We start from the raw sequence: 26560 nt of genomic DNA, 5'->3' as shown, positions 1-26560 counted from the left end.
GGTGGGCCCTGGCCCCCCCTCCCCGCCGGCTCTGCTCCTGCCGCTGGTGGGAAGGCCCCGCAGGCCGGGCTAGGGGAGCCGGTTTCGAGGGTGAGAAGGAGCCCGGCCCGCGGGAGGGTTGGTGGGTCTGATTTCTTGCCCCATCCCTTCCTCCCCCATCCGCCCCATCCCGCGCTGCCCCGGCCGGAGCTGCCGCCGGAAGGCGGCCGGGCCGCTCCCCGTCCCCCCTCGTATTCAGGTCCCGCGGCCCCGCCGGCCGTGTGCTCCTCGCCGGTGGCGCAGTGTAACGGAACCGGGGGGAGGGGGCGCGCGCCACCCGCCCCACCCCCCGCGCGCCGCCGCTGGGCCCGGCGGTGGTGCCTCCCTGCGCCCGCCAGGGGCGCCTGTCAGGCGCGCGCGGGCCGCCGCCACCGGCGGGGTCTCTCTGGCCTCCCGATTGGCTCCCTGGAGGCCTGTTTCCTGCCCGTCACGGCAGGCAGCCAATGGGAGCGGGGCTGCACCACTTGCCCCGCACATACCGGAGGAGGTGCTCCCCGCCTGCGGAGGCTGAGGCCTCCGAGGGCCCGGGCAGGCCTGACCTGGCCGCTGGCTGAGTGGGCCCGGCTTATTCGCCCATTTCGCTCGCTCTGCCGCGGTAAGCTTGGGCTGGCCGTAGCTGGAAGAACGGGTGTGAATAAAGTGTGTCTTGTGTTAAGGAGGCGCTGGAGAATAAAGGGCGGATGTGTTCCTGCTGCCCGGAGATGGCGCCTGCTGTTGTGGTGGTAGCGCTTTATCCCGTTTATTTAGAATATTGCTCAATTCCGCCCTCGCCGGCTAGGTGCCTTTGCTGCCAGGCATCTAGCGTCGAGGCTCCTGGGTGGAAGTCCATACGGTCACTGCTTCCTTGTAACTTGCCCTAAGCTTGTACAGTTGAAAAATCACTTCTGGGATCACTGTGATTCGACACGAGCTTTTGTTGGCTAAGAAAGTATGGATCTGCCTGGCATTTGTGAGTCTCCTTCCTCTTGTCAGCCCACGCTTCCAGAGACTTCTGCCCTTGCCCTGGCTCTCAGCCACCTTGGGTTGCAGTTACTGAGTTTTTCAGCCCTCTTGATTATGCAGAGGTGACAAGCCTTTAAGAAGGCAAATGTGCCTTGTTCTGGGCAGACTCTTCTGGGCTGCTTTTTAAATCCAGTACAAGTTTAAAATGAAAATAATAATTTATTTATTCTGATAAGTATGCAAATAACAGGTTTGCAATTTGGGTAAAAAGCTACAAGTGAAGAGCATATAAAATTATACCCAATATCAGTTACTTATTCTGTGGTACTTTAAAGGTGTTTTATGTCTTTTTTTTTTTTTTTTTTCCCCCTGGAGTTGTATGCCTCTTTCACCAGAATTAGTGTGCTCCCTTTCCATTAAGTTATATCAGGGTGAGGTTTCGTTTGGGTTTTTCTTCAAGTTATGCATGTATTGTGCTAGCATCTAGGTATCTTCGTCAGGATGAAAGGCTTTTTCCAGTCATTCCACAATGATTTGTTTTCACAAGAAAATGCTGATTTGGATTGTTATGTTAAATGTGTGGGGTGGTATCGAGGATCCTTCTTTACACAGTTTTTGAAAAATACTCTGAAATTGGCAGTTCTTTCAATCTGTACAACTGAATTACTTTTTTTTTTTTTGGTTAATTTGCTGAAGATGGATTTTGTGTCATGAGGGAAATGGTCTTCGTTAATAAAAGCAGATGGGGACGGGGACTTGACACTGATTTTTTCAGCAAGTGAAAGGCACCCACTGAGGTATTCAGTCTGTGAATACTTCTGCAGTTTATTGGATTAACTCATACAATGTAGCATAAATATAATAAGCTTGCTCTTAGTCTGAAATAACAGAATAAGAACTGTGTCATGTTTCCATCGGCACAAGTAGATCTGCAAGCAGGCCTTGTGGTCCCTGTTGCACACTGGTATGTACTAACAGGATCAAGACGGTAATCTGATTGACTTGGTTCTCACTCTGTTCATGACAGATGAACGGAGCTGGATCCATGCTTGGCTGTTTGTGGTACAGCAGTTTGAGCTGATGCCGATCAGTGTGGATATTCTGTAGGTGACATTCCCATACAAGCACGTAATAATCTAATTGTTGTTTTTATTATGTATAAAATAATGATTCTCAGAGTCTGATGTCTTCTTTAAGGTGCATGCTTGCTCCTGAGTAATTTTGTCGGTGGGGTTACTGAGAGTGCAGACTGCTACACAGAATGAGCAACGGAGGGAAAAGATGCCTGCTTACATATTGACATAGCAACCAATTTCACTTTTCCACCATGTGTTGCAAGCACACAGCTCAATAATGTGTTTTGATCTTAATTAAGTGTATTTCTATAGTGTTGAAAAAAAAAGCCGTTTAATCCTAACAGTGTTTATGTGCTTAGGAGTACTAACACATGCAAAAGGAGTATGGGTCACCTTTTAGATAAGGGGAAAATAATATTATTTCTTTCCAAAGCATTGATGGATGAATTTGTTTGTTTGTTTTAAATACAGTTCTGAGGGAAGCAATGAGACTGAAACTTCTGCGCCTTCGGACTAGATCTTTCCATGCTTTAACAACAACATGCCAAAGCTTTAATAAAAATGGATGTCCACTATTAAAGCTGAATAATGAAGTTGACAGAAGAGCTCAACGAACAGCAAAATCTTGGAATTTGTATGCTCTGAAGACTGCTTCCCCTTGTTTGACAAGTCAATGTGTGCAAGTCAAGAATTGGCAGTTATTCCAAGGAAATGTATCGGCTTTGGGAAAAAATGTTTATTATCAGAGTGGGGAGGTTTTTTTTCCACCCTGGAAACGTTTTGGTGTGGCGATGACGGAAAACTACAATCTCAATACAGAGCATATTAAAAAGCTTTGGAACATATCATCAAGATTTTACTCGGTTGTATCAGCTGGTAAAATTATTCCAAAACACAGTAACCAGCCAGTTAAGAGGCCACCAAAAGCACCAAGGACCAAGCAGCCGTCCAGAACTAACCAGCCACTACTGTCGGACATGGAGGTAAAGTATAAAATTTACAGTCTGCATAACATTAAGGGAACTTCATCAATTTAATTTAGATTCAGGTTTGTGTTTAGATTAACATTTTAATGAAATTAACATGTTTGTTTGGTGAGGAGGATTTCATTATTAACCCTAGTGTGGCCACAGAGAGATTGGAACTCTGTAAACAGAAACAAGCTTGATAGAAACTGGTGTGGCTGGTATTTTGAAGATAAAATGGAAATTTACTAGCAATGTGGAAACAAAAGTGGAGGGAAGATAAGTGGTTATCAAAGCGGAAAGATGAAATCAATTAAAAATAATTTTAACCAGTGCTCTCAAATCACGTTAATATTGAGAAACAAAGTCTAGCTTTCACAATAATTTTCCCTAGGTATCCTTGCTTGTCCAGTTCTACGCAGTTTTAAGGCTTCACTCAAACAGAAATCAAGATGGAAGCAAACCGTATTAAGATTATATTCAGGTTAAGTTTCAGATGGGAAATGGAGGTGCAGATGTAGCCGGTGTTACTTGAGGAAGATTATTCCATGTGTAGATCTCCAGGCTCCTCGGTCTACAGAGTAACTGCAGCAGCAAACTGTTTTGAATAAAATGAGAAATGATTAAGTGGAACACTGCATACTTGTGGCTGTTTCTCCTTAAGATAGTTCTGTGCAAGCCTTGATACTATCCAAGGCAGATCTTAAGCATACTTGAATATAAGATCTCCAAGGAAAATCCTGGTGTCAGAAGTGTTACTGTTCTCCTCAAGCTACAACAACTGACTTCCAGGGTATTGTTAATAAAATAGTACTCTAGATGAGACTGAAACAAGTATTGTGCTTTCAGAAATAGCTTCCACATTGCAAAATGTGTCTTGTTACATGATTTACTGAATGTGAGCACAGAAACATGCTTGCCTTCTCGTAATTTAAGCTTGTTTCATATTTTGTGTGATGGGCGGGAGTATGCTTTAATGTAACATAAAGACTCCGTTATAGACAATTTAGTTCCCACTTGAATTTTCCTGTTGCTTTGAAAAAACAAAGTGAAGAATATTAGTCCTGAAAAACCATGTAATGTTTCAAGCTTGTTATTCATGCTATGACGTTACTTTCAGAGGTTGCTTCTTTTTGTTGTTGAGTGAATTGGAGTGACTTTTTTTTTTTAGATTGTCGAGGCTTTTAAATAGCAGCAAACAGTTTATTTGTTTGACATTTTCATATATATGTATGCAAGTAATATGCACTGCTATTTTTACTTTCTTTCATTGTGAAGAAATGGAGAAAATATTGCCTGATATACTGAAATAATTTACTTTCCGAGCAAGCTTCCACATGGCAAAATGCTGTGCCAGAAATCACATAAACTCAGACCTAACAAAAACATTTGCTATTTTGGAATAAACCCCATGTGGTTTTGTCAGATACACAGCCCCATCTACAGGGGTATGGAGAGGCTGTCACCTTTACTGCAGGCTGACAGTATTTTGGAATAAGCATTTTTTTTTTACTTATTTGTGTACTTCCTTATAGATATGTGGTATAGAGAAATAACTTAAAGATGTGGCTGATTTCTGCAAGATGAGTCCTTGAGGTTTTTCAGCGTGCTGTTGGTTTTCTGTAAATCCTGGTGTTACGAAAAAGCTGGTGCTACTTTCCTGTGCATGTGTGGAGGCAGCCGAAGAGCCCTCCAGTAATGCAGGCCCTGTTGCCAGGGGCAGTTAACCTAGGGGCAGGCTCCTCCGATCTCTGGTAGTTTCTGTCTGGAAGGGCCTGACAGTTGACACTTTTCTTTGCAGAAAAGTCAGTGAATGAGATCCTTCCCACTCCTCCCCAGCGCTGGTCTTCATATGTTGTTTACAGGCAGAGTGCTGAGCACCAGCAGTGATAAAAAGGGTCGTAAGACCAGTTTTTCAGGATAGATGGAGGAGTTACTTGAAAGCAGTTAACAGCTGTAATTAGTTCATCAGTGAATAGCATCACTACTCAGTTTAGTTGATCTTGTGAAGTCTGATGGCATGAAAAGCCTCTGAGCTAATTTTTAATGTATAGCATTTCTAGCCATGTAGTCTAGAAAAAGCTTGAAAATCAAGTAAAGATGTATGTAGTATTTACTACGCTTAAGGTAAAGACTGATTCCTGTGGTGATGTGGGGATTTGAGTTCATCTCACAGGTTTCCTTTCTTAAAAATTTTTGTATGCTTAAAGTGGAAGGGGTGGGCTAAGCAGAATTGTGGTTCCATGAGCCTGTGCAGTTGTTGGGGGTGTGATGATAGGGAAAATGAGTTGTTAAGATAGTTAGGATGGCTACTCCTAAGGGTAGCTGTTGTGGTGCTCTGAATAGAATCTCAGTGAAGCCTCAGCCAGGTGTTGAGTATCTGGAGTTTCTTTCTAGCATCAGTACAGATCTTGTCGTCTGTTATTTTCAAGTTTGCAGGTGAAAATGACGTAGCAGAAAGCATGCCGTTAATCTTGACCGGCCAGTTAACACATCTATTTTAGGATTAGCTGACTCACTCATTAGAGTACAGACGTGTTGGCTGTATCTTCACCAGCTATCATGGGAGTTTAGACATCGAGAGAGCCTGTGGACACATATATTTTATGTGTCTTAATCTCAAATTACACGCAATCCACATGTTCCCCATCGAACAAAATCTTACTGGAAGTTTAAGTGAAACAGTGCAATTTGAAAAACCAAACTAGTGTGCATTCAAAATGCTGTTTCAGGCATGTAGTCTAAGCAGCAAACTTCTGGTTCTAACTAAATGTAAAGTGTTCATGTTGAAACTAAAATTGCAGCAGTAAGACAGAAAATCTGTCCTGTGGTGTATCTACCTTGAAATGAACAAGGGCACATGTAATAAACTATGGGAAGCATAGAGCAAGATAATTTCAGATTATATACTAGCTAGAAGATAAATTTGCTCCCCTTAGCTCTTGACAGAAGAGTTTCATGGCAGAGCATGAGTACTTCTAATAACCAGAGCTTTCTGGAAGAACCTGAGGTACATAATTTGCATTTGCAGTTTAGAGATTGAGAATGGATTTATACAGATCAAATTGCGATAATGCAACTTTTCAAAGGTACTGCAGCAAGGGAACTGAAAACACAATTCTCTTCCACTGTTAAACTCAGCCTCATAGCACAGTCGTGGAAATATGCCTACAAAATTGCTTGTAGTTGTATACAATATTGTAATTACTTTTAAAGTTTACTTTCTGTTAGCGATCACTGATTTAAGATGATGTGTAAGCATAGCTTTGGAAGTGATAACAGAATTTTAACATAAAAAAAGAAGGTTTAAATGTGTGGCCGTGATTCTGGTGGCTGGTAACGAGCCCCCCAAGGAGTAGAACACCTTTTTAAGCCTTGCTGTTTGATGGTGTATGAGTGTTGCAAGAATATAATTTGGATTTTAAGTTGAAATGTATTGTGGGTATAAATGCTTGCAGATGAGCACAGTTCTTTTGTTCGTTTGTTGTTAGTTACATCCCCATTTGTATTAGTTACAAAAAGCTGGGAAGTGACTGATCCATAATGAGACACATCACTTTTTGGATATCTTCCACTACATTGTACTGAAAAACATTATCGTGGGACATACATGGTATCAGAACAAAGAAATCCACTTAAAATGAGTAGTAGAATTTGTAGATCAGTTTATTGTGACTTGTTTGTTTAATGAAGAAAATCTTTACACAGATGAGTTTTTGATTTCTTTGCCATGCATGAGTCAGTTTCATTGCAACTCAGTATCACTTTTCCAGTCATTTGTTTCAATATGGCATTTTAGTTATGTATGATTGTGGGATATTGAGACAAATTCTGACTGTTGTAGACTGTTTGACTGTGGTGTCAGTCAGGACTATGTTGTCAGTGCAAGATTCAGCTCAAGGGGGGACACTAGATCTGCAGCACCTACAACTGTCCCAGAAGATCTGAGACTTTCTGTGCTGCGGTGCTGTGCTGGCTCACACCCTGGAGCTTACCTGGGCAGTGAGCTTTCTGCTTGGAAAAACATGATGTTTAGTGTTGGAACTTCTGCTTGACAAGCAGGCTGGGATTGTTGAACTCCATTTATCTTTAAAATATGAATGTTAAAGCTGCTATTAGGGGTGTCTTGCTTTTGATTTCAATGGTCAACCAAGTATGTCATAAACTGTAGGATGGGAGAGCAGTAGCAAGTGTAGCTCTACTGTTAAAGCATTTGATCGGCATTCAGGGAAGAAGGGTTCACTTTGTTGCTCTATCACAAAGTTTTTTGGTGTGACTTACTCATGTCACCTGATTTCATCTCAGTCTGTGATCTGCTTTCCCACTTAACAGGGAGCAAGTAATCTCAATAGTATTTGTACACCAGGTTGGCAGCACAGCAATGATATTGTAGGATAGAGTGAATAAATGAAAAATGTCACACTCATGATAAATTTGAGGCAAACGATTGTCTTATGAACATCTTGCTTCAGCCTTGCCCTAACTGAAATCTTTATTCCTTTGGCACAGAATCTGATGCAGTGCACAGCCTTTGCAACAGCAGATGAATATCATCTTGGTAATCTGTGTCATGACCTGACTTCACATGGATATGTTGAAATAACAAGTTTGCCTAGAGGTAGATTTTTGAAACATATTAAAAGCAATGTTATACCTTGGGAAATGAAATATGGGTGAGGTACATAATTCTTATAACTTCGTGTATTCTTATTCTGGTAATACTCTGGAATATATAATACTGCCTATAAAAATATTGCTTTGCTAAAAAATTCCATTTGCCTAAAAAAACCACAACTAAACCTTTGAGAATAGCAGTATAACCAGCACTTACTGTTACCCTATGATAAATTTCCCCACAATTACAATAACACTAGAAATATTGAAAAATTAGATACATGCAGGAAAAAATAAATTTGGAAATTTTCTGATACAAATAATCCCAATAGAAGTTCACTAACTGAAAAAATTCTGAAACTTTTCTTTATTTTAATTAATCTTTCAGTAATGTGAAGCACCGTAGTGCTTCAGCTGTCCAAACAGGTTTGTTATTTGTGTTGCATCTTCTTTCCATACACACATTTCTATTAATGTAAATCACTGAGGGTCAGAGAGGAGGCATGTAAGAGAGAATCTTGCTGACTAAGTGAAATTAAAAAGATATATACATAAATGCTTAGTTCTAGTAAAGAGAGTGCAGTTTATACTTTTTTTTTTTAATTGGGCAAAATATATCTTAGCAATTCTTGAATGCTACACTTAACTAGGCTTCAGCAAAATAATTGGTCCTGGTTTCCATACAAAGTGTCTCTGATGACCTGGGAAAGTGTGGCTTGGAAATAGCTGAAGTATACTACGAGAGAAAAACAAATGGAGCTTTTTATAGCTTAAGGAACCTTATGCCCTAGAACAGCTGTGATTTTCATACGTTGGCAAAGAATGCCTTTTTTTTTTTTTTTTTTTTTTCCCCCCCCCCCCTTTGAATGAGCAGATTATATGAAGCTAAGACAATGACAGATAGTGTTTATGGGCATTTCAGTGGAGGTTATCAAATATCTGGTTGCCTCGCAAAAACTTCATAATCCAAATGCAGTAATGCTCCAGTGGGTCTCTTTCAAACACAAGATTTACTAATGATCATCTTGCTCAGAAAGATGAACGTGGATAGACACGGTCCTGTAGAGTATAAGCTTCATGTTCCTTTGTTGTTTCTTTGTATTAAAACCAACACTGGTTTCACAACTTTGGGATAGAAACTTTGTACAGTCTCCAGCATGACTGAATTATCATAAGGCAGATGTTGCTGGTATTTTACCCTGGGAGCGTGGGTTTTGTCAGTTCTTTCATTTCTTTATGGTGTGTTTTTGACTCCTCACAATAGATACTCTGTTTATCAAAAGTTTGGAGGAAGCAGTGATGAAAGGATGTTGGATTGTGCCAGCAGATGTGTTGTGGTGGTTGGCTTGTGCATGTAGCAGTGGTTGGTTACGAACTCAAACATGGAATCTTGGAAAATCGAAAAATACTAGCACGTAGAAATCTAAATCAGCAGTTACTCTGTGGATTTGTTGGTTTGTAGTGTTCTTCCTAAGCATTATTCTTGTTTTTGATCTCTTTAAAAACGTTTTAGAGGCAGATCCTGTAGTTCTACTTACAATGGAGCAAATTCTTTTCAGTTGCGTATGTTTTGGCTGGAGTGGGTGAATAAAGAGAAGGGTGATATTTGAAAAGGCAAATGGAAAATGCAGACAAATGTTTCTTCCATGGTGAACTCAAACTTCACACCCAAAACTTGCTCTAGTGATTCATCAAAGCATGTGTTTCTGAACTGGAATAGCAAGTGAAAGAAAAGTCTTAAAAGAGTTCATACAGACCAGCTGTGTGGTCTCAATTCAGGTATTAGCAAAAGTTTATCTGATACTTAGTCATCTCTTTCTGCTGCCTTGGTGTACCTGGCCTCTATGGCATGAGCAGGAAAGCAGAGAGTGGAATTTGTTCACAGGCTGAATTTGATGCCTTGTCACTTGACTTGTGATCTTTCTGCAAAGGGGTTGAACTTTTTAAGGCTTAGGTGTTAGGCCCTGCAAATTCCTTTTTGCAGAGTCTCACTTTATAATAGAGGTAGGGGTTTTTGCTCATCCAATTTCCACTAGTTCTGCAACAAAATTAGTCATGCTGGAAAGTAATCTTTTTTTGGTCAAAACCACATCAGAACTTAAAACTCTGTCTACGTTAGTAGTACAGTGGGGCGGACCTGTAAGGGAAAAAAAAAACAACTCTGTTTTGAGAACCCAGTGTCTACATTTTGTAAGTTTTGGGGCATTCTCCTACACTAGCTCAAGTTTGGTCCTTTGTACAAATGCCCGTTAGCAGTTGGAGTACCGTAGGTGCATTTTTGGAGCTCCTCTTTCAGTTTAATTTAATGCAAAAAAAAAAAAAATCCAGTTTGTGTGCTCTGACACTGTTTTCCAATGCACATCAGAAGTGTGGTAAATGAGGGTGTCTGGAAGATTTGTTTCGAAAGCACGCTTCTGATCCAAAGGAGAGTGCAGATGTACCCGCTCCTGTCTTGGGGATATGCTTTTTCAAGTTTCTGACTGTCAAAACAAAGTCAGCACAATTTGAGTGCAGAAGAGTCCCTTACTATACAGAAAAGAGAAAGATCTTCTGGGCAAGTAGATTTCAATGGTAATTTCTCTGTGGGCAACTTCCATAGTTCACTCGCATTGCGTGTCCACTTCTGCATTCTGTTCCAGGTTATTTACTGTGCCCTGCATCGGTTTTCCCTTAAGTCTTTTGTTCTTCAAAGCTGTTATATTCCACTAACTAAAGATACCAGTGAAGTTCAGCATAGTGGCTCAGTCCGTCTACGGAGTGTGACACTTCAGAGAAGCGGTGTAGTTTGATATTGTAGTTGTTTCCTGGCAAGCATTTCCATCAGGCAAATAAAATAAGGGACTGACTGACATGTTTGCATGTAACTGTTAACCTGGAATTATATGTTTATAGCCGTCATGTTTAGAAGTTTGACTAATTGTTCAATTTTTTCAATTGTTTCAAACTAGATGCTGCAAATGTTTTGGTGATTGGTACTGAGAAATCTGCAAAAGAAGATGATCCTGGCATGATTTTTTTCTTCAGGTGAGCTATAAATCATGCCCAAAACATTAATAAAATAATGTTATTAATAAAATAATAACAATGGTGTGAAAGAAGTGTTGCAACTTGTTAGATCATTGCATCGTATTACCTCATGAAACTCAAGGAATAACTGTCCAATCAGAATGATTTTAGAAAAAAAATCAGAATTATTTAAATGGTTAAAAAATAACTTACCTTCTTGTGTTTTTTTTCATTAAGCTATGATTAAAAAGCAACTATTACGTAGTTTTTGTGAAGATAGTATTAAATTTCTTGAGTCACAGTGACAAAAATTGCCACCATACAGTGAGTAATGCATTGAAAAACATCTAAAATGGTATGATTACACCTCAGTTTTTCCCTTGAATTCACAGGGAAGGGGCTGTTGTGTTTTGGAATGTGGAAGAGAAAAGTGTAAGTAAAGTAAAACTGTTTGTTAAAATGTTATAAGTGGATGTTTTGTCAGTCCCACAAAGCTCAGCCTACTTGGACTTTGGGAGCTTGGATCTCTCCATGAAGGAAAAGGACTGATTCGTCCCTTAATGAGTGCAGGTGCTCGCCTGCTGCTGCCCCCAAGTGTGTGGCTTGCTGATATATCACCTTTGAAACTTGACTTGCTGCCCAAAATTAGCAAATACGTGTGTAACATACCAAGTGGATAACATTTTCTGAAGCATTAATCTAGTGAGATTGACAAACAGAAAATTCTTGGCAGCTCTGTGTCCTGAAGAAGTAGATCAGAAAAATCAACCTGTGAATGGTTTTTTGAAAGTTTTCATTGTTAGTATATGTTGATACTGAAATGACGTATCCCTTATGATAATTTGGTGCTTTTTGCTGCCCAAGAAGGGTATGCCACAGGCATATTTATTTATAGTTATTTTAATTTTTTTAACGTATTGCTTAAATGGTTAAATAAAACTGGATTCTAGATGCAAAGAGAAAAAGTATTGAGCTTATCTGTGTACAGGTAGATTATGTGAAATTAAATGGTGTATTAAATAGATGATGCTGAGATGCACAGAAGTTCACAGGAGGATTTTCATTAAAGTAAATGAAAATACAGAGCAATCGTTTCCAGACGTGAACAATTTCTGGATTCAAGTTCGCTTTTTCTGTTTCAGACCTGAAATGTTCCTGATTTCCTGTCTGTTTTGGGGGGTTTCAGTATATCAGCTGGCCTACAAAAAGATACTAGTTCTCCCTTCAAACCTTGCCTGTAGCACACTTAGGATGCTATGGCTGTAACTACGCTACTGATTCACAGGTATTGCCAAAGACTAGCTGACTAACTCATCTTGATTTTTACGATTTGGGCACCTCTGCCCACTGGAGTACTCTGAAAAATCTCATTTGTTGTACATGCTCAAGTACCTTTGAAAATTTGATACCATGTTTTTCTTGTCAGCACTAGTTACTGTAGTTGGTCCCTTGCTAGCTTTATTTATAAAAGGAGAGGAAAACTGCCTCTTTCTGCTTACTGAAATCAGAGTCAAAATTTTAACTTCCAAACAACTTGCTTAAATAGAGGATGTGTTTTTATGCACCTGTTTTAATGAAATGAAACAAAAAAACCAACCGAACAAAAAAAAAAGCAAACAAACTCAAACTGGTCTGTAGAACAGAAACTGAAAGTAATTCAGTAAAACAGAACGTAGAGAATCACTGTGAATGATTTTTAAAAGTACTCCTGAATGACTATTAGGAGAAGAAAAACTATTTTATACTAACGGACACTTAACAGAAGAAGTAATAACTACAGACTGATCATGAGTAGGAATTTAAAATGTAAAATACCCTTTTCAAATACCTGCGTAGGAAGGTTGTGCAACAGCTTCCCCACCAAAAATGGCAAGGGCAAAAAGCAAAGCTAGCTTTGAGGTGGAGTGTCATCTCTTTTTTTTTTTTTTTTTTTAAAAGGGAAATTGTGTGACGTGATTGCCTGTAATAGCAAGAATTTGCATTTAGTGAATCCAGAACATATCTTACGAAATGTACCGTGTCACAGGTAGTGCCTTCTATAAAATTAGGCTGGGCCTTGATGAAACTCACATCAGTCAGTGGAAGCCTTTGTATTCCTCTGAATAGATAAAAAAGCTATGACTCAAGTACAATTTCTCATTATCCAGAGCAATGGAAGAGCTTTGGAAGTATGCATCTTACAAGACGCATGAATTTCACAGAATCGGTTACGGTCTGTAAAGCTTTGTTAAATCTTGCACTGTACTGGCCCTGGGAAGCCTAAGCTGGTTGTAGTTCTGGAAGGGACTGTTAGTCTATTAACAGCATAATTATTACTGTATTAGTAATGACTTCACAAAGCCAGCTGGAGGACTTGGATCCAAGTGAACACACTTTTGAAGTCTGGCATGCTACATTATGGATTGGCTATTAACTCTGGCATTGTTTTAGTGGGGTTTGCATTGCTGAACTGCCCCTGGACACAGCATAGCTGGTTGGCCGGGCTGACTGACCTAACAGCTGACACTGCCTTGCTTAAAAAGTGAAAATAATTTTTCATATCCTTCTTATACCACAAGATTTGGAATATATGGCAGGTACTAGTCATGCTAATATTAAATTCAGGATTATGAAACAAGAGTTGCAGCTGTAGGGTTGGGTTTTTTTTAGTGAAAAATGTTATTGTGTCCTACAAAAATAGTATCACCCAAAATTCTTGAAAGTAATGAAGAAAGCCAGCACTGCAAAGAAAATCCCTCTTGCAGGTGATCCAACAGATTTTTTTTTTGAGTGTGTAACCTGTAGAATATGCTTCATGAACAATTTACTAGCATACAGTTTTGCACTGAAAGATTAACTATTATCTATTATTTTGAAGAGTGTGTTTTAAGTATGACGTAGTAGAAGATTCATCATCTCTAAAGAATTTAGGCATCAAAAGTGTATTGTGGTGTGTTTGGATTTTTTTTATTGGCTGCTGTGTAGCTAAATGCCTTTCAAAACCCTGTAGGTGAGTGCTTTTTTTACTTCAGAATTTGTTCTAATTGCAGAATGATTTTTATGAGGGGAGCCTTGTAGCACATGGAAAGGAACAAGGATGAGGGATCCTAAATCAGGTATCAGAGGAGAAAGTTTTGTGAGAGAAAAGGGCTCTTTCTTCCTGCATCATGTTTTAGTGTGCTTGAGTATAAAATGACAATGAGATCCCTTCTGCAAGTAAAATTGCACGTTTAACTGTTTACAGGGTTGAATGTGGCAGCTGAAACCATTTTTACAGATTTCTGTAGTGGTAAAGGATTTCTGTAATATAACCCAACCTCTGCTAGCTGAAACAAAACTATTGATTTTAGCAGCAAACCAGTAATTTTGGCAGAAACAGTCACCTGATGTACTTATCCTAAAGATTCATTTCCACACTCGGACATCCCCAAAAATCTTGTACAGCTCGTTGTTATAATACTGAATACGTCTGCGTTGTCTTTACTGCTGCTGTGGTTAATCTTTACCCTGTTTCATATATGCAGACGTTAAATGACATTTTAGCCTTCAGATTCCTTGCAGTTGTTCATAGCTACAAATTCTTCCACACAGCGACAGATAGCTTCAGAAGTAAACTGTTGTTAATCACATCTGTACTTGGCACACCTATTCGTTGTTATTTAAATAACTTCAGCATGAAAGTTGTATTCATCAACCTATTATATGTGAAATCTTTGTGGAGTGATAGTATACTTCATGGTGACTGTTCCTGTGTGTGCAATTGTCTTTTTCTTAGATGAAGAATATAATGCGAGTGCTGGAGCAGCATGAAATTCAGCCATACGAAGTTGCACTAGTCCATTGGGAGAATGAAGAGATGAACTATAGAATAGGAGAGTAAGTATCTTCAGGCACCCTTGATATAAAAGCTGATAGACATCTAAAATAAATTCAAGCAAAAGCAGCTAGTAAAAATACACTTTTCCTTACTCTTTCTCAAATGAGTACAATGAGGAAAGGAGAAAAGAGTAAATCTAAATTGACAAATTTTGCTGAGCTGCTAAACTTGCAAGTAATGGCCTTTGTGACTTGGTTATGCACTAGATTTTGTGAATTACGAAGCTCCGTGCCCACACAGCTGAACATGTTCTTCAGCAATCCCAAACAGAAACTATGTACCTCATAGAAAAAAGTAAATATGCATTGAGACAAATCTGATTTTAAAGAGGATTTTCTGCATAAGCTTTCCTTAGTGCCATCTAGATTCATATACAAAGATGTAATTCTGCACATACTTCCTAGGAAAGTTACAACTTGAATACTGTGGAATGAGAAACTTGTCAAGTTGTCTTGCCTCGTTAAATAATGTTTTTTCATCATGGGGAGCAAATGATCTCTACAGAAATATTTCTCAATGTGAACAGTTACAAAAATTATCTGTAATTTTCCAACAGCACCGAAAACCAACTCGTAGACAGGACACTATAACACTAGGAGCTGAGCTAATGAGGTTGAGCTAATTTAAGGTAATCTGATGAGAGGACAGGCTTTTGTTTTTTCCTGGCCATTTGAAAACTGCATGTACTGTCCAGTTGTGTAACTTATGATTCCTCACATATTCCGTTGTATTTATGCAAGTTGCAGAACGAGATTGACATGATAAGTTGAATGACTCTCATGCCCCCTTTTCCTTGTTCCTGGCCCCCTATGCAACAGAGGTTTCAGGGAAAGTAACATCTTAGCAGGGAGGGAGTGATGTTGATAAAAGTGGCAGAAGAAAAGGAAAACAGAAACATAATACAGGAGGAAGAGTAAGCAGGATGCTGGCCTCTCTCCTGCACTCTGAATTATCTGTGTGTATATAAGTAATGCTGGAGTTACCACCATAGCTTGCTGCAGTTTCATTTAAACCTAGAAAACTTGGTCATAATACTAGTTTTAAACTGAGAAACTAATTTTCAGTCAATTGTTTTAGTTATTGTCAGGCTGAGTGTAAGTAAAATAGAAGGATGGGGATTATATCCATATAGATATGGCATGCTTTCTATAAATAAACAGCCAGCCTTTCTTGCATCGTTGATTGTTCTTCAAATGTTCCTTCGCTGGTGGCTTAGTCAGTGAAAATGCTTCAATCCTGTTTTACAGAGGCCAGTCAAAGCTTCATAAAGGAGAAATCTTGTTAAATTCTGAGCTGGACAGTGATGAAGTCGTTCTGCAGAAATTTGCTTTTTCAAATGCCCTTTGTCTTTCTGGTAAGTTAATATTTTTTGTAATTGTCAGTCTGTGCTACAGACTTTGTGAAATGTCATTATAAGTGGGAGCTGTACAGTGATAAAGGCAAACTGTGTAAAGATTGATTGTGCTTCAGTGGGAGGATTTGTTTTCGAAGCTTTTACTTCGTTTTCTGTAAATTGTAATTACCCTGTTCAATGTAAATCGTCTTAAAGATGAACAATGCACTGTAAGAGACGGTTTGCAAAAGGTACACATTCTACCGAGCATCCTGTTCCCCACCCTTGAGAACTATTTTAGGACAGCAACAAGTGTAGAGTCCAGTATTAGAAACCTGTCAGTAATCTGAGGTAATTCATCCTGACATCATTTCCTCTAACAGAAAAAGTCAGGTGCCAGCTAAAGAAGTAATGTAGAGCAGTGATTCCCAGGTGGTGAGGTGTACTGGTATCAAAGGTCTGGAGTCACAGATAATGTTTTCCAAGCTTATTAGCCATGGCAGGAGAACAGCAGGAGGCAGTGGGAAGAAGTCAGGCTCAGCAGTGGTGCTGCTGTGTGAGGAAATACACCTCTCCGCTGCTTCAGACCTCGAATGAGGTAGGAAGTGGGAGTAGAAGCGAGCAGCAGTAAGACCGTCCTCGAAAAGACCTTTAAAGGAAATTTGGTCTGTCTAGCCCTACTGTTTTTAGGGTAAATTACAGGATTCCTGTAGTATTTGGGGAAGCACACCTTTAAACAGAAGGGACATCAAGAAACAGAACGCCTGAAGTGATGCACCATTTGATCAAGGAGTACAGCATAACTAAATGGTTCTGAACTGTTGAAAGAAGAGCTATTGAGAAAAAAAAAGATTTTGTTCTCTATAGTTTTCATATTCATAGAGCCACTGCATGGAAGAGTACTGCCACATATAATGGAGCAAGCGATTTATTCTCAGGAGATAATTGGTACCAATTTATATTAGTGTGAGACATGCACATCATAAAGGAAAACAGTTCAATAATGTTCAATAAAAATAAAGGATGCAAGTACAGTCCAAGTCACATTTATGACACAGCAGAAGCCAACCTCTGTCAAATAATTGGTGATAGCTGAAATGCCTATTGGCTTTTCTTCAAGGGCTAAATTAAATGTCATTTAAGTCAGTGACTTGGATTAGGCCTCTCTATTCAAAAGATGACTGTGAAAAATGCTTGGCATTGGACTTAGAATCAGTGTCCTGACTAGATGATGCTATCAGTTAATTTATAAAAATATATATAAATATAAAAATATAAAATATATAATATAAATATAAAAAATATTTAAAAAATAACACGAAAGAGTTAATTTTGACAATTAAGTCGTCCCTAATTAACTTTTTTGAGTGAACGGGGTTGTTTTTTGATCTGTTGCTAAATCATTCGTGTCTGGGAATCTGCGGACTAAAGAACAAAAGCCTGTTCTTCCTGTAGAAACATCTTCCCAGACTCAAGCTGAGGCATAGTAGAATTCGTGCAGCCATTGCCTGTGCTGAACAGCGTCCATAGAAGAGAAGCTATATCTTCAGTGAACAGTATAGTCACATAAAAACAAAATGAGAAGATTGCATAAGTTTGACGTTAGCTTCAACAAGTACGGGGGTGGTTCTACACAGCTAACTCGCTGTGGTTTGAGCATCCTGCATCAAGTACTGGACAAATGAAGAACAAGAATTTTGCAGGACACTAGAAATGCAGTGGAGACGCTTGAGTGGCACCACATGAAGTCAGCCTGACTCCACACAGCTCATTTTCTCCAGCCTTCTTGGAGTGTAGTTTGCAAAGGCTTCGTACATACAGTAGAGCACTTAAACACACTACCTCTGAGCTGAAGCAAAAACTCTGCAGGATCTGAACTGATCCCTGGGAGAAGAGAGCTGAACTCGGGGTGGTTCTGCATGTAGAGCTGTGTCAGTGCCCAACCCAGATTTGTCCGTAGATGTATGAACATTGATTGTAGAATACTAATGGTAACTTGCTGCAAATAATGTTTGTATGTGTCTTGAAGCAGCGTGTTGGCAGATTGAAAGTTATGATTATTTGAAAGCATATTTACCTCTCACAGTGTTCTGCTTTGTTGACTCTGTGTTGCAGTAAAGCTGGCTATTTGGGAATCGTTATTGGATAACTTCGTGGAATCTATCCAGTCAATTCCTGAGGTGAGGTCTTGTTTGTACCTCTCCCTTCCTTTTCTCCTCTGCTTTGCAAAGGATCAGCCTAGACACAGCTGAGGATATGGAAAAAGCAACTGAATGCTTAACACATTTGGTGGTAAAGCCATCAACGTAGAGACACTCAGAACACCTGCAAAGTGGTGGGACAAGAAATCATCAGTGTTTAAAGGGTTGGGAGTGGGGTTCTCCATTGGAATAATGTTTCCCATGTTGCGCCGCTGTCACCTGCCACTGTTGAATGTGTATGCATAACAGGACAAGCAGCATTTAAAAACCAGGCCAAACGCAGTGTGTGGCAGCTTGGGCTGAAAGTAGCATGCTTTAACTTGAATATAATGAAGAGGTTGAGTGAATTACTTAAACCACAGTTTTTCATGAGACTTAATTAAAGTACAAAGCCCATATGAGGTCGCATATAAAAATGAGATGCGTAGGGTTCAAAAGAGAAAACATAATTTTTATTGTTTTTTCATGAAGGAAATAAATGGTAATGCATTGTTGTAAAGAAAAAGTCTATAAAAAGGCTAAGTTGTGGCTAGGTAAAAGAACACTGTCATGACTTAACAATAGTTGGAAGAAAAACCAAATGATCTCTTGTTCAGGAAATCATTCATAGAAATGCTCCAGGATTTTGTCTAAATACTTAGACGACTCAGTGATTCATTGAAAAACGTGGCTGAACAGTTGCATGGTGATACTCTGACAAAGCTAGATAAACAAGGCACTAAGCAAACAAAACTCAAATGTTTATAAGTACGTTATGCATTCAGATTTTAACTCATACGTATTTCACACTGTAAAACTCCAGACTACTTAACTTCTGGTACATGCTACTTGATGAAGCAGTGAAAAACTTGTTACTTTGCAGATACTGAAGTCACGAAGGAAGGTGAAACTGTCCCATGCAGATGTAATGCAGAAAATTGGAGAACTCTTTGCATTAAGGTAACTTTTTTGGTTACACCCGAAACATTGTATTACACAGAACTTCATTTTTAAGTTGTGCATGATACAAAGACCAGAATATGCACTAAACATAGCGGAGCAGGGTGGGGGGGAATTCCATCAGCCTTCCTTTGGCTGGAGACTGTGTGTGCTGTTATGTTAGTCAGAGGATCCACTGTCTCACCACTCACACTGTGGCACCTCAACTACAGACAGGCATTAAGCAGCATATTGCAAATGGTCAAATTCCACACCCTTTTCCCTCCCTGGGTCCAGCAACATATGTCTCATAACAACTAATTATAGTAGATACTAGAGTATGCAAAGGATACCAGGAGGAAGCACAGGGGTAGGTGGAACTGTTAACTACAGTCTAGAGTTAGTAAGACTTTTCTGCGAGTTCCATTCTTCCCTTGACTTACTCAGAAACCACTGCTACACTGTAAGAATTTAATTGGGGGGGGGGGGGTTTCCCCTCTCAAGTGAAACTTGACCGTTGGGAATACAGAGCATTACGTGCTCTTTTACAAAAAAAACTCAGGAAGGAAAGAGGTAAATTAAAAAAAAATTCCTATTTTAAACATTGGATTTTATATCCCTACTTGGAGAACTGTGCAGTGATGAACAATGTTCTAATTGCCCAAAGATGTATGTGAGCAGTAGGTTAAGGGTGGGAGACTTCAGCTCTTGGCCTTTATAATGTTGAGACAGTAGCCTGCGCTTATGTCCATGTAGCCAGCATGTGGTACTGGGAGATAAACAAGCTGTTAAGGAGCTCCCCAGTAACTTTTAATTCAGGTACTACTTCAGCTTCAGCAAGCTACTAGCATAGTCAAGGACTTCGCTGCAGTTATCAAAAGTTAAGGAAGGTGACAAGTTCAGGAGGCAGTTTTGCCATAAGGCAAAAGTCATTTATGCTCAAAACTTATACAGTACAGTGTTCTCAGAAAAGTTTCAGGAGGTGGGACCAATTTTAAACAATTGCTACAATTGTATTTTTATTATGAAATTAGATTCTTTTCATATTATACTTTTTACAGGAAAAATTTCTTTTTTCTTTTAACTGCTATGTAAATATTTGGTCCTATAATCACCAAAAGGAACTTTGAACTACTGTAGTACCCATTCTTTTTAGACACCGTATAAATCTGAGTTCAGACCTGCTAATAACACCGGACTTCTACTGGGATAGAGAAAAACTGGAAGAGCTTTATGACAAGACTTGCCAGTTTCTCAACATTAATCGCAGAGTTAAGGTAGGCGTCTTATTCTTACGAAAATTTTCCACACTCAGATCAGCTGTCTTTGGCTCAGCAGGGTTACAGACTGCTCCATGAATGTCTGTTTTAACTGTAGAAACTGAATAAAGAACAATAGGATCCTGTACACTATCCCCTTTTCCACGTGTTCATAACGCACTTGCATCTTTTACCCAGCTTAGGTTACCAACCCTGCCTCACATGAATGGATTGCCTATTTCCCAAGCCACTAAATTAGGCTTTAAATAGTTATAAGAAGAGGAGATTTAATTCTTGTTCTGAAATGTGTGCAAGAAAACAAGTTAAAAAAAATGAGATGCGGAGCAGTCTTCTTACTGACATGGTCATTCAGGTCAGTTCATTGAAGGGCAACATAATGCTTACTGCTGAATCAGAGTAAGAAGCACAAAAACTACCTCTTCTGGTATAGCAACCTTAGTTACTTTTGAGGTGTTCAGATAAGCTGTGTCTTATGCTTATGGCTGTTTTCATGAGTAGATATCACCCAGAAGCAGTTTAATACCTGCAGATGCACATCTAAACTCCTGTTATTGAAATAACAGACTCCTTTATATTGAAACTGCTGTTGCTTGTGCATGTTGCCTTACAGGACTTTATGTTCTATTCTTTCATAGCAAAGGGGTAACACCTTTCTAGTTCTGTTCAGTGAGCCCTTCTGTGGATTGCGTTAGTGGTCTCATTCCACTTACGGAATCCAGATTTCCCGTGTATTTGGAATCTCTTGCAGGTAATGAATGAGAAACTTCAGCACTGCATGGAGCTGACAGACCTAATGAGAAATCACCTGAATGAAAAGCACGCTCTGCGCCTCGAGTGGATGATAGTAATACTCATCACCATAGAGGTTGGTGGGGTTTTTTTCCACTATCACACTGAAAGTGTAATAACAAGTGAAATTTATATACTTCATAATTTCAGAATCAAGATTATTAATGTAAATGTACTGTACAAGAGGCTTGGTCTTCAGTTCTTTTCAAAGTAACTTTTGAATTACAGCTATAGTTAATTTTTCGGATTATCTCATTTACAGTGTAAGCTGTTTTAAGGATTATTAAATCAAATAAAAATTCATATCAATGTGTTTACTATTCCACAGGTTCTGTTTGAACTTGCAAGGGTAGTTTTCTGATGACAGAAGAAACTGAGGAAAAAGAAAACGGACAAAACCATAAAGACCGTATGGCCCAGAAAATTCCTGTCTATCATATGCTTCTGGAAAATAGTCTAATTGTGTCTCTTGGTAATTATGTACATATTCTACTCAAATAAAACTAAAAAAAAAAAATCAGTCAGTGAACATTATTCCCAACTGTTGTATTGGTGATGCTAAAGAATTCTTTATCTATGGCTGTGCTAGTATAAAGCTGAGATATTAATAACGTATTTGTAGGGGAAGTAGTCCTGGATGCATGCAGAACTGATCCAGGGAGAGATTTAGCTTTGTCTCCTTCATAAGCAAGGACGGAAGGATGGACCCCTTCTGTGCTGACTGTATAAATTCGGTGAAGGACCCTACTACCTTGTCCCCTTGACAGTTAAAAAGATGCTGAGTACTCTGCTACTTTGTGCATTTCTGACTGATGATGTTTTCCCTCATTTTCCCCAGCTCCTTCTTGGATAGCCATGACGCTTGTCCCAAGCTTGGAAACTGCACTGCTATTTCTTCTCCTTAAGTTACCTGGCAGGATTTTAATATATCTGGCAGATATATTTAATATTATGTTCTACCCCATCACAAAAAGGTATTTACATACTTGTATGGGAACACATTTATTTAGAAGATATTTATATGAAAGGGGAACTAGCTGAACTTTATCTGTCAGAGGAAGCTGTAGCAGAATGAGAGACTAAAGTAAGGTTCACAAAATTTCTCTATTACTAGACTGTCTGTCTTATCCTATTACCTGATTCTTACCAGTACAAGTTACAAGGAGTGAATTAGCATAGGGTAAGATATCTTAATTATCCTCTAGGGTAAAAGGTTTTTGTTTGTTTGTTTTCAGTCTACTCCTAGGCTAGAGGAGTGTAGATTGCTATCTCCACCACTCTTAGGAGAGGGTAAGGGAATTTTTTCCCCAGCAGCTTCTCTTTCTAAACGTGTTTTCAGGAGCTACTACACAATTGCTATTTTATCACCTTTTGCAAAATCAGGTTAGTCTAGTATATTGCTTCAGGAACATAATCGAAGAATTTTGTTAAAACCTCCTGAAGCATCACAAACGAGCCATGATGACTAAATTCAGGCTAGAAGTGCGATTATGTTTGCAGTAGCTTACTATTGTCTCTGCACCTGAAAGCAGTATTTCTGGATGTGATAGTAGACTCCTCTTGAATACATCAAACACATTCACAGGGAAGGAGCTAGGAAAAGCATCCTTTTGCCGTAAGTTACGTTACCAGTGCCACGGGAGCCTCTTGAGAAGCAGCAGCTCCTCTTCAGAGTAGGCTGTCTCCTCGGAACAGGTCATACCCGGAGGCCTTGGTTCTGGAACAATGTGGCTGCTACAGCTCTGACCTGCTGAGGTCTGAACCGTCACCCCCACTCAGGGAAGTGACTCAGTCAACTGAACAGCTTGGTGGAAAAGTCTTGGAGTACTACACTGCGGAGCAGCTCCTCATCACTCATCTCCTGGTTTATACAGCGTTATTATAGAAACAGGACATTAGATCCTTTATGCAGTAGAAAAACTTGCCAAGCACCATTTCATTCCAGTAACAGAGAATTAGGTTATACTTTAATTGTAATTTTTCTAGCAAACATTTTTCACCCCTTAGACAAATAGGCTTTTTTTTCCCCCCATTTGAGTATAATACTTACGCTCAAGAACATAAGTTCCCATTCATCTCACATTGAATGTTTTTCAGTATTTCAGCTAAATTGCTAGAACATAGATTTGCAGGCCAACTGCATCTATCAGGAAAAGTGGCTTTAACGAAGTCATTTGAGGACCTTAGATGCTCTTTAAAAGCATAAAGTGTCTAGGCTTGATTACCTCAGATGTTGTGTCTTGGGACTGTATTTAAGAGTTACCAAGTCAAACACCTCAGAACAAGAGAAGCACGGTTACTTCTGAAACCTTAAATCGGTTTATATCAGCACATTAAATCGTAGCCATAAAATCGCAGTCTCTCTTCCCACCAAGCCCCCAACCCCATTTACTGTGTTGAGTGGCTGTTCACAGTTTTGCAGCTGCAGTTAAGCCTCAACTGTACATTAAGATTTTGTATCCATCTTTTTCACAATGTACCCAGTGGCAGCTGTGTCAGTTTGAGGGGTTTTTGCTCTAACAACTAACCGTAAAACTTCTTGCAAAGTGAGAATATTCTCACGATATTACACATAGAGAACCAAGACCAAGCTGAGAAGTTGAGCGCATCAAGAACCTAACTTGAGCTTTCACAGCACAATATACTGAGAGAGCAGAGCGCTCCTGTGACCAGACAGCACTTAGGAAACTCGGGGAAACTTAGGAAATCTTGTGGGGACCCTGTGCAAGTATATGCATGGCCTCACCGGGAAGAAGTTCTATGGCAGAGACAAGACGAGACTCCAGTTCCAGAAGCAGCCCAAAACTGCCTGAGCTGTGAGAACCTTGTCTTTTGTCTGCCTCGTCCACCACACGCCTTCATTGCGTAACTGAAAAGAACCACCTTCACTACACAGTTTGCACAGTTTGAGCTCTCACCGAAATGGGTCCGTTCTAACCAGTAAGGGTCACCTAGGGGAAAAAAAAACAAAGATGCAATAGCAATTAATACAGACTATACAAAGAAAACCAAAGACTCCTAGTATACCTAGAACTCTAAAATTTTAACCTTTTTAACAAAATTAAGACTGTTTGTTAAGGCAAAATTCTGTTCATATGGAACCTTGTTAGACCATCCTTTATAAGGATCCCAGCTGCGCAGACTGCTTCTATCTGTGCTTTTTTCCATCAGATGAGGTAAAGGACAATTTACAGATGATTTTCTTTGGCAGATCTGCTACAAAGTTGTTCTAAGACTAGCTATTTGTAAAACAGCAAAGAATGCTGGGAGTAGGCACTCCTGACTTCCACTACTATTTTTGTGGGGTAACAGCTCCAGTGGCTGCAGAGTCGGTCCCTGTTCTCAATCGCATGGCTCAGCACATCAGCCCAGCTGGTGGGATGAGCAACTGCATGTACGTGACATCTCCCTGTGAAAAACTCATATATTCTCTCTGAAAAAAAAAAAAAAAAAAGGTATATTCAGTCCAGCCAGCACATACCAGCTTGGATGAGAAGAATGATGTTCTCGCCGACTTTAAGCACCTGCCTGAAACAAAAATACAAGAACACTAAAACATGTAAGAAAGAGTCTCTCTCCTTCCCCATCCTACTGGAGCCCTAAGAACCGAACAAACTTCAGCTCAAAGTTTCCAAAGGGGAAAACAAGACAGATACTTTGTGCCCACTAAATGAGTTATTTGCCCATAGCTAAGTAACAAAGTTGCCTTGTACAGGACTGTACCAGACATTACGACAAGACACAGCTGTATGTCCTCCGTAGTGATGATGGTTGTGGTGAACCTTTTCCACTCTATGGATCCTTCATGTGTAGGCCAATTTAGAAATTGCAAGAGGCACTGGTTTACTGAGTTTGCCAGTTTACTTTTCTCAGGCACTTTCCTAGACCATCAAGATAATGTGCAAGGAAAGTCTACAGGCTGGTAGCTCCTGATCTGTGACGTACCACCTTCCTTCACCGGACAGAATTTAACATCTGCCAAGAGTCTCATTATCCTTGTCTACAAACTGGTTTATGATACTGGCGTGACAACTACCAAAAAGAAATGCAGAGTCTGAGGTACTCAGATACAGCAAGTGATATGCATGGGGTTTAAAAACCATAACCACTGCCCAAAACACATGTTGTCTTGGGGGGAAAAAAGCTTAACTATCTGTCTTAACTATCTAGGAGGGGGGAAGAGTGTCCTGAAATGTATATAGCCCCAGCTGAGAAAAGGATTTTTAAGAGACTGCAATTCTTTACAGTCAGCAGGAAAGCAAAGATCTTTGTTAACCTTAGAAAATTATTTTGCCGTAGCTATACGCTGTAGGAGGTAGCCTGTTTCTTCCCATCCCCAAAGTGCCTGCCAGTGACATTTTTCTTGACATCCCCTGTGTAACTCAGTACTACACATAAACCCCAGCTGCCTGAATCTCAGAAAACTAAGCAATTCCAACTATTTGGGGTCCTCCAACTTTTTTGTCGGAGTAAGACTTAGACAGACCTAGTCGCACTGGGGAAAAAGAACAAAAAAAATCCCCTCTCCTCGCACGCATAGCATGACAACCACCCCCATTTCTGATTCTTTAAACAAACTTTGTTAAACAAACTTGAAACAAAGAGAAGCATTTTTTTCTTTCCCTCTACTTTGAGTTGTTGAAGGCATCACAGCTACGGCTAGTATCACCGTTTCTCTCTGTTAGTGCTTTGCCCTGTTGATGTCCATCTTCAAGCTCCAGCCACTCAATAAGTACATTTTCCAAACTGGTGAAATATGACTACTAAATGACGGTAACTGCTAATTACTATCGCCCCCTATATACTTTTTAACTTTCCTAACTAAGCTTGAGTCAATGCTGTCAAATTGTCTATTTGTTCAAAACCATTATATTAAGTATCTCATGAGCTTAAAGCCACCATTTAGATGATATTACATAGTAACGTGAACAAAGTATCAATGCTATTTCCCTTAGAGCATCTTTCTCCTCAGAATACCTCAGCTGCACAGGCTTTAAAAATGCACTCACTACAGTTGCAGTTTGAATCCTTTCTTCCAAGGAAAAAAAAACATGCAAGCACATATATTACTATAACTTTACAGTCATGCTCCAACTAAAAATGTCACTCCAGCCAAGAATGCATAGTCACGTTTGAACTTTCCCAGTTACAAGCGGGCAGGGCCCACGTAACAGGCTAATGTGGGACTAAGGCAAAGCCAGAAAGTCGAGGGCTAATCTATGCTGCAGAAACTGCGTCAGTTCAGTCACACCAACAATTCCTGATGCAGATGAGACTCCTAGCAAGAAAAATTCTATACATAGAGTTAAACATTTCCTTAGATGACACACATTGTACGAGCAAATGATTTTTTTTTTTTTACTATTATTATTATTACTTTTCCCCTGGTCTAAATTGCAGCTACTCACTAGCTGTTGATAAAGCTTTGTTCACCAGGTGTAGAAACAATTCCTTGTTAACATATTGATACTAGAAAAACAGCTGCTAGCCTCCAGAATGACAAAGATTTATTTCTTCACTTTTTTACCTTATACAGCGCAC

General features: G+C 39.6%; 1 protein-coding gene and 1 long non-coding RNA gene across 5 annotated transcripts; one reads left to right on the top strand and one right to left on the bottom strand.

Annotated features, from left to right (window-relative positions):
• Positions 1–490: 490 nt before the first annotated feature.
• Positions 491–21516, top strand: RMND1 (required for meiotic nuclear division 1 homolog). Of its 4 annotated transcripts, none has more exons than XR_008465359.1 (12): positions 491–634; positions 2529–3040; positions 7532–7640; positions 10585–10660; positions 11035–11074; positions 14397–14497; positions 15746–15852; positions 17947–18011; positions 18895–18971; positions 20107–20227; positions 20408–20582; positions 20979–21095. XR_008465359.1 is itself a non-coding variant. In XM_054194948.1 (12 exons), exons 1-12 carry the CDS (start codon positions 970–972, stop codon positions 21378–21380), a joined length of 1377 nt encoding a protein of 458 aa, XP_054050923.1. In that variant the 5' UTR covers positions 955–969; the 3' UTR covers positions 21381–21516. The 4 variants fall into 4 exon arrangements, 3 of the variants coding, with proteins under 3 accessions (XP_054050923.1, XP_054050925.1, XP_054050924.1); XM_054194948.1 differs by lacking the exons at positions 491–634; positions 20408–20582 and adding exons at positions 955–988; positions 21348–21516; XM_054194950.1 differs by lacking the exons at positions 491–634; positions 20408–20582 and adding exons at positions 1047–1945; positions 21348–21516.
• LOC128906892 (uncharacterized) lies at positions 18463–26560 on the bottom strand. The gene is made up of 2 exons (XR_008465361.1): positions 24501–26560; positions 18463–23970 (listed from the first exon to the last, which is right to left on the bottom strand). It is a non-coding gene; the product is annotated as an uncharacterized LOC128906892 (long non-coding RNA).

Source organism: Rissa tridactyla, chromosome 3, assembly GCF_028500815.1.
Source record: "Rissa tridactyla isolate bRisTri1 chromosome 3, bRisTri1.patW.cur.20221130, whole genome shotgun sequence".
In the NCBI taxonomy this organism is placed as follows: Eukaryota; Metazoa; Chordata; class Aves; order Charadriiformes; family Laridae; genus Rissa; species Rissa tridactyla.
This window is presented reverse-complemented; position numbering and strand designations above follow the sequence as displayed.

Bases quoted from the DNA above. Each gene is read 5' to 3' on its own strand.
- RMND1 (XM_054194948.1), top strand. The intron at 3,041-7,531 runs GTAAAGTATAAA...CCTTTGGCACAG, and splicing joins CACTACTGTCGGACATGGAG to AATCTGATGCAGTGCACAGC. The intron at 21,096-21,347 runs GTTGGTGGGGTT...ACTATTCCACAG, and splicing joins TAATACTCATCACCATAGAG to GTTCTGTTTGAACTTGCAAG.